The sequence below is a fragment of the Humulus lupulus genome, chromosome 6, assembly GCF_963169125.1.
Source record: "Humulus lupulus chromosome 6, drHumLupu1.1, whole genome shotgun sequence".
NCBI classification, from domain to species: domain Eukaryota; kingdom Viridiplantae; phylum Streptophyta; class Magnoliopsida; order Rosales; family Cannabaceae; genus Humulus; species Humulus lupulus.
This window is the reverse complement of record NC_084798.1, coordinates 79,923,020-79,930,973: the sequence shown is the minus strand read 5'-3', so window position 1 is coordinate 79,930,973 and position 7,954 is coordinate 79,923,020. Positions and strand designations below refer to the sequence as shown.

General features: G+C 35.1%; 1 protein-coding gene across 1 annotated transcript; it reads right to left on the bottom strand.

The window, feature by feature from the left end:
- Positions 1-1,326: 1,326 nt before the first annotated feature.
- LOC133782311 (kinesin-like protein KIN-12F) lies at positions 1,327-7,672 on the bottom strand. The gene is made up of 16 exons (XM_062221565.1): positions 7,215-7,672; positions 6,997-7,134; positions 6,380-6,463; positions 6,178-6,303; positions 6,017-6,076; positions 5,880-5,933; positions 5,673-5,765; positions 5,451-5,546; positions 5,090-5,232; positions 4,602-4,751; positions 4,251-4,380; positions 3,192-4,154; positions 3,039-3,113; positions 2,850-2,957; positions 2,007-2,750; positions 1,327-1,920 (listed from the first exon to the last, which is right to left on the bottom strand). Exons 1-16 carry the CDS (start codon positions 7,545-7,547, stop codon positions 1,678-1,680), a joined length of 3,540 nt encoding a protein of 1,179 aa, XP_062077549.1. The 5' UTR covers positions 7,548-7,672; the 3' UTR covers positions 1,327-1,677.
- Between the last annotated feature and the right edge of the window lie 282 nt (positions 7,673-7,954).

The following is a 7,954-nucleotide window of genomic DNA, read 5'->3' as shown; positions in this document are numbered from 1 at the left end:
TTATTTTTTGTTTTTAAAAACAAAAAACAAAAATAGTTACCAAACATATTTTTATTTTTTAAAAATAAAGAAACAAAAGTAAAAATAATATTTTCATTTTTGACTTTAAAAAATTTAAAAATAAAATTTTTACCAAACACAGCTTTTGTTTTTTAATTTTTTAAACACAAAAATAAAAATATTAATTTTATTTTTGTTTTTTTATTTTTAAAAAATAAAAATATGTTTATAATTATTTTTGTTTTTTGTTTTTAAAAATAAAAAAATAATAAATACGTTTGATAACTTTTATTTTTATTTTTTGTTTAATAATATAACATGAGGTGTTGATTTGAGAAAGAAAAGAAAAAAAAACGAAAAGTAAAAAACAATTTAAAATAAATTTGAAAGTGAAAAATTTTTATTTTCAAAATTTAATAAATTTAAAAAAAATTAAATAAAAATAGAATTACCTAACACTATTTTTATTTAATTTTAAACTTTTTAAGTGTTACCATAGAGCTCCTTAATTCTTTCTTCTTTGAAAACTACTACTCACCTTTTCCCTCTATCTATCTACGGTGGAAACCAATTGCCTACAACCGTGCTCACACATAATTAGGGGATCATGAGGGGAGAACCACAGACACTCTTAATCAACACATTCACCTACATCATCGGAGAGCCATTGACAACTTGTTTCTCACGCCTTGACTAAAACCAACAATGCTAATGACTAATCTTAAACAACCCCAATAACTAATGACTAATCTTAATTTTAAACTTTTTAAGTGTTACCATAGAGCTCCTTAATTCTTTCTTCTTTGAAAACTACTACTCACCTTTTCCCTCTATCTATCTACGGTGGAAACCAATTGCCTACAACCGTGCTCACACATAATTAGGGGATCATGAGGGGAGAACCACAGACACTCTTAATCAACACATTCACCTACATCATCGGAGAGCCATTGACAACTTGTTTCTCACGCCTTGACTAAAACCAACAATGCTAATGACTAATCTTAAACAACCCCAATAACTAATGACTAATCTTAATTTTTGTGGCAACCCCAATAACTAATGGGAGCCTACTCTCAATTTCTTTATCAGGATAGAAAGGAAAATAAATCTCGTTCAGTACAGAAAGCTGTATCACATTTTTTTTTTGTTTTTTAAATTACTAAATTGTTAATATGCTAAAGATCGTGCTAGAATATTAAATAATGAACGTTTAGCCATATTTTAAATTTAAATTGGCACTTGTGAGATGTCTAAAAAATAAACAACCAAAATTGACATCTAATTATCGGAAGTTGAACATTGACGACATCTAATTATCCGAAGTCAAGGAAGTCACAAATTTGGTAGGCCTTAATTAATGTATCCAATCCAATATCATATCAAGATGAACATTAAAATTTGGTATTTGTTTCAACGAGCCATTACCATAAAAATAACATAAATACAAAACTTGCTTGTAAAGAATACACGAAATGAATATATTAAATTAAACTTGTGTTGCATTGCATGGAACCCAAGTAGGGTCTCTTCATGCAAAAACAAATAATCAGGGTTTTTTGAGAGTTTGGTTCAAACTTGGAGCCAATATCAAATCTAATCAGTAATGATCTTGATATATAGCCCCAAATTCTGCTCTCCATGCCTGATCATCGTCCGGGAGTGTGCTATATATAATCAGTAATGATCTTGATATATAGCCCCAAATTCTGCTCTCCATGCCTGATCATCATCCGGGAGTGTGCTCTGTGGTAATTCAGTAGAATCATCCCGATACAGTGGCTGCAATGCAGATTCAGGTAATTTACTCTCTGCCATATAGTGTTTCATGGTTACCACCTCCATTTTATGTTTTCTTTTCATCTTGTCCAATTGTTTCTTCAACTTCTCATTGTCTTGTTGTGAATTCACAAGGTTCTCCTGTTTATCAGCAAAATGTTAATTGAGATCTTTTTTTTCCCTAGTAATTCTTCCAATGAAATATGGTGATTAAAGCAATTACTTACCTCAGCAGCTGAGGCTGCTTGTTCAGCTTCTCTAAGTCTAACAAGGAGTTCTCCAGCAGCATGAACAGCTTCAGCAGTATCTCTGAGTTGAAGTTTGAGGCTTTTGTTTTCCTTCTTCAAAAGTTCTCTCTCCCTCTCTCTCTCCACTCTCATTGTAGAGAGCTCCGCAGCTAGAGACTTAGCAAACCGAGCTCCCTGACCTTTCTTTCCTGCCTTGGCTGCTGCCCTCTTCACCTCTGCAATCCCTTCCATAATTGCTCGGTGCTTTCCAGCCAATTCATTGTACTTCTCCTGAAGCTCAGCATAGTGCTCAACCATTCTAGCATGACCAAGGACAGCTCTATGAAGTGCATCATCCAACTCTTCACTGCACTGCTTCTCTGATCTCAACTCCATCTCAACTTTCTCTGCTCGTCGGCGATGCATGTCAATATCTATTCGCAGTTCATCTGTCAAGGAAATCCACTCGCTCTCCATTTCTGTCCACCTTTGTCTTTCTTTTTCCAATTCATCGTCATTATTGTTTTGGAAAATATCACTTCTCCTCAGTTGAATTGATCGTGACAGTAAAGATGTCCTTAGTTTATCCGTAGACTTGTTTAAAGATGCACCAGTATCTGACTGCAGCTTGCTCCTTAGAATTTGAATTTCCTTGAGAAGCGCTTCCTTTTCATTCACATCAAAAACTGATTCATTCTGAACTTCCTTGATCTCATAGTTATCAATGGAATTGCACCTTAAAAGCTGTGCAGTAAACACCAACACAACATCATCGTAAGAAAACTTCCAGCACTACTTGAAAGGAGGAAAATGTTGAATTAAAGGAAGAAAAAAAATATTTACCGTTTTTTCATTCTGAGACTCATCAAACGGTATTATTTCATGCTGACAGTTGCCTTCTTGACTGTTTTCTACAATGGAACTATGTTTCTCATGTTTATATTGCTCAACCTGCAAATTTGAGATAATAATGTAAGACCCAAATAAGTGTGTACTTAACAAATCATCAGACTCCAAAAGTGAAAACATTACCAACTGATTCAGTTGCTCAATTTTAGCTGCTTGTTCCATACAAAGATTTTCAAGATCCCCTCTCGTTGTAGCATCCTGTTTGGACAAAAAGGATAAGCAAAGAACCAGAAGAATTGTTAAACAAAAGAGCTTATACTCTGCATATTCTGTCACCTTGTTAGAGTTTCCTTCTTCAGTGATTGGTACAATCCATGTCTTTAAACTATCTTGGACCTCATTGGGATCTATTTTGTTAATCTGTGATCGGCAAGATGCACAAAGGATTGTCTGACCGGGAGAACTCGATTTATCAACCTCTGGACAAGGTTGCAGTGTCAAGTGCTCAAAAGAGAAGGCAACAGATTTGTTCAATGCAGAGCCCCTCTGATGGTTTTCAATGATATCCAAACCCCTTTGAAGGCTAGCTTCCAAAGTCTCTGCAGGGCCTGGAAATATCTTGCTGGACCGCAGAGAAGATCGGATACTTTCGGTCTGGCTAAGTGACTGTGTCAACACATTTGATTTAATCTGGGAATTGTCTACAGCATTGTTCTGACTATCCAAATGACTCGCTGAAACAGCCACACTTTTCCTTAGGTTCTTCCCTATTTTCGGAGACTCTGACAATGTTGGCTCTTGGAGGATTGCAGGCCTGCATGAACTTATCAAAATGCTGCTTCTAATATCTGAATTGACAGCCCTTGAGGTGTTCAAGGAGCTTCTGATGTCATCTGTCAATGTAATGTTGTCCTTACGAGAAAGTTCATTCTGAGATTTTTCCAGATTGATTACGTCAGTTCCCATTTCTTCATCTAGCCCGTTCATATCATCTTCACTATTCAAGTCGTTCTCACAAATTTCAGCCAACTGGATGGAATCTCCATCGCAAGATTGGCCTCTCACATTTTCTTCCCAAGATTTACGTAGCTTATCTAGCTGCTGTTGTAGTTCTTTTACATCACCCTCATCAATGTGTAACTCCTCATCAGATTCATGGTCAACGCAAGGTAGTAATAATGAGCGATTTAGGCTCACTCGTAGCTGATTCAAGCTATCACGTACATTTCTTCCCTGAAAATGCCCATGCTTACTCACAACTAAGTTCGTACCACTAGACTTTGCTCTGATAAGTTCTTCCTGAAATATTTTTAAAAATAAAAGATATAGCAGTAATGTGATTTCTATAGGCTATAGCAGTAATCAAAAAAAGAGGAAAATGCATAGTGATAATACCTTCAACTGGCGAATTTGATCACTCAAATCATTAACATCGTCCTCAGTTATCTCATTAATCACTGGTTCATTTCCAACAGATTTTACTCGTTGTCCAAAACGTAATGTTCCAAGTATTTCTCCTTCGTGACTGCAAGAAAAAGAAAAAATATTCCTCTAATTCATGAGAAATGTACGGAGACATTGTACAAAATCTTGAAAAATAGAATACACTACATAACAGCCATATTTATTTCCTGGCTATTCTCAAAGTTGCTTCTGACGTATATCTATTTATGTCCTTTGTGTGGTCTTTCTTGGTAAAAGAAAATTTTAATTAGGAAGAAATAAAAGAATTGTAACGGAAATTACTTAAAATCAGGAGAGATGGCACAAAGCACTGTAAGCTTAGAATTGCCACCAAGTGATTCTCGCAATAAATGTGTTAAGCAGGAACTCTTGTATAATGCATCTTCAGGTTTTCCAGACTGAGGTTTCTTAGCTAGAATATTAACCAAATGTCTGCAAACAAATCAAACAAGGATGATCATAAAGATGACGCAGTTGTAAAATAAAACGGTTATTTATTTATTTCATCATTTGGCATAGTATACTTGTTAACAACTCTGGAATACACTACGCTTATTTCACTATTATTTACAAGAATAATCTTATGACACTAGAGAGCGCATGTTGATTGCTGCACTACTGAGAATCTCTACTGAAACCCATTTTAAAAACTTCTGTAAAACAAGAAAGATGTGATATATACATTGTAAGTATTACATGCTATCATTCTATAATACTATATAATCTCCACTGAAACTAGTAGAAATATATTTAAAATCACATAATCATACCCAAGCCGTGACAAGGACTTTTTTATACTTTTTGCTTCCTTTTCACTTCCTGTACCATCATCTTTGTTTCTATCCAAACCGGCAAGGTCAACAAAGCTGATTCTGCTTGTTTTTGAACTGCCAAAACACTTTGATGAGGTACCCTGTTGCGTAATTTATGTCATGGTTAGTAACAGAATTGGTACAAAAGACACAAGTGTTGATAAAATTATAACTTATAGTTGTTACAAGGAATTCATGTAAAGAAATTGCAATACAAAATATAGCAATAATAAAATGTTGTGTTCTATGAAAACAAGAGGATATTTCACAAAACAATTGTTTCCATTTATGGGTGAGAGCAAACTCCATTTGATCATACCTTACTCCAGGACTCGATGATAAAAGTTAAAACAATATGAGACCTCGAGCTCTTAGAATTCACACTAGTTGCTCCAACTTTTCTACTTGAAAGACCCTGCACATTCAGAGAATTAAAGTGAATCACTTGTGGTTGATCAAAAAGATTTTAGTACAAAAGTTTAAGCATTCTACAATTACAATGCCAATCACTGCATTACATGGAAAAAATTATTAGAATCACCTTAATGAGTATCTGCATCACGTCCTCATAGCTAGCCACGTATTCTTCTGTCAAATTCTCAACATACAGGCCATTCTTTGAATCATCCTTAATCTACAACAGTGCAGACAAAAATCCATATTACTATTTGACTGGGCAAGTATAGACCAAAATGAAAAGGGAAAATAAAGATCAATAAAACAACTCGTATCAATTAAATTTCTCTACCTCAAGGTTCCGCTGGGTTGGATCAAGCAAATCCCCTATTTGCTCATTATATATCTGTAATTAGTAAAGACAAACCATTATCAATAAAGAAAAAATAAAGAATACTCATTCCATAATAGATAAAGAAAAATATCTACCTCCAGGAAAGAGCAACGGAATTGAAAATTTGTCTGTATTCCTTCCGAATTATTTTGCTCCTGCATGGCATAAATAAAATCAAACATACTAATTAGTTACATTTCATCAAAATTATTCATTCATTATCAATTTCAACAACAAGAAAAGTTATGTATCGTACTTTCTCAGTCTCAGAGAATAGCATCTGCAAGATGCGAGGAACAATGCCCTGCTGACTACAAGGAGACGGATCATCAACAATGGCGCTCGGAGGACCCCACATCGTGTATGTCTTTCCACTACCACTCTAATGAAAATCCCAGAAAATTATTACTCAGTATCAGAAAGTTCAAGTCGAAAACAATAAAGTAATTTTGAAATACCTGTCCATACGACACAATGGAAGTATTGTACCCTGCTAAAGCACTCTTTACTAACGGGACACCAACACATTCGAAGACGTCTTCCTGTAAACAACGAAAAAACGCCACTGAACATCAAATTGTCCTTAAATTTGATAGACAAATCAAAAATCGAACTAAGTTATTCCAATCAGTATCATTCTAAACATTCCTCCATAGCCCCAAGTACCACAGCGTGTTGTATATTGTAACATAATTTAGCGAGCGAAGTCTTAGTTTTCTAGATGTTTACACTTTTTAATCTTAATCCAATATCCAACATCCAACATCCAAATTTCTACCTATTTTGCATTCGTTCCTCAGCTAATACTCCCGTAGGTGTTAATGTAGCAAAAATTCTTTCTCATTATTCAAATCTAACATTTTCTATCCAAAGTCCTGTCCCAAATTACCTTATTTATCAATTGCCCAAAATTTATAGCACTTCTATAAGTTGCCTCAAACATAATTTTGGGTGAAACTCATATTACTTTATCACTTTTCCGGTCGACTCCTAAAATTTCATTGCCAAAAAAAAAAACAAAAAAAAATCCACAAATGTTGATTCATCAAATGCACCATAGTAATGTTAAAAGTACCTGATCGTTTTTTGAGTCGAAGACCGAATCAAATGTATATTTCCTGTCCCCAATCGACACCGCATTTGGCGAAACCTTACTTACAGTCCGATCTCTTCCTCGGTCACCATCATTAGAAGGTCTAATTCTCACTACAACCTAACCAAATTAAAGATCACAAAATCAATCTAAAAACATAGGAAACTTCACAAACTATAAAAATTTACAACTTTCAATACCTTCACTGGAGACTCTGTAGCCATAGACGCTCGCGTTTGAGCGTCTTTTGTAACGATATCCGGCTGAGAATTGGAAACATCTTTGGACGGTAGCTGCTTGACCACCAAAGACGATGCTTGGCTGTTACTGTGGTCGATGATGTTGGGATCGATCGGCGGGGTGTTCTCGGCATTAGATTTGGACTTACGAATATCTGAATTGAAGTGCTTCTTCTTACAGAAAGATGCGGATGAGGAAATCGATCTCGGAAGCAGGTTTCGGATCGAAGAAGCCGAAATAGTTCCGAGAAACCGAGGCTCCGTACTACCTTCTGCAGTGTTAGTAGGCCTCATGATCAAGATTCAAGAACCAAGAGAGACTGAGAAAGAAGGAGAGAGAGAAAATGAGAGAGCTGTACAGAGTTTTTGAAATTCGAATTTTGGGGGAAGTGACGATGGAATGGACCGTTACATTTTGATCATCGGGTTTTAAACTTCGTTTTATTAAATCATGGATACTACGAATTGACCAAAATACCCTTTGTTTTTTTGACAGAAAAGCATTTGGCTCTAATCATTCCTGCTTATTATGATGTTTCTTTTAAGACAATTAGATGCGAGGACAGATCAGTCACTGATAAATATTCAAATAACTAGCCGTTATACTTATTAAGCAGTGTGGAAAATAAAAAATAAATTGAGCAGATCCAAACTAAGGGTCATTGTCGCTCTGTCCTACACTATATGGTTTTTAATAAATT

Bases quoted from the DNA above. Each gene is read 5' to 3' on its own strand.
- LOC133782311 (XM_062221565.1), bottom strand. From the start codon at position 7,547: ATGAGGCCTACTAACACTGCAGAAGGTAGTACGGAGCCTCGGTTTCTC. The intron at 7,135-7,214 runs GTATTGAAAGTT...TAATTTGGTTAG, and splicing joins CTACAGAGTCTCCAGTGAAG to GTTGTAGTGAGAATTAGACC. The intron at 5,766-5,879 runs GTAGAGAAATTT...GCACTGTTGTAG, and splicing joins CAACCCAGCGGAACCTTGAG to ATTAAGGATGATTCAAAGAA.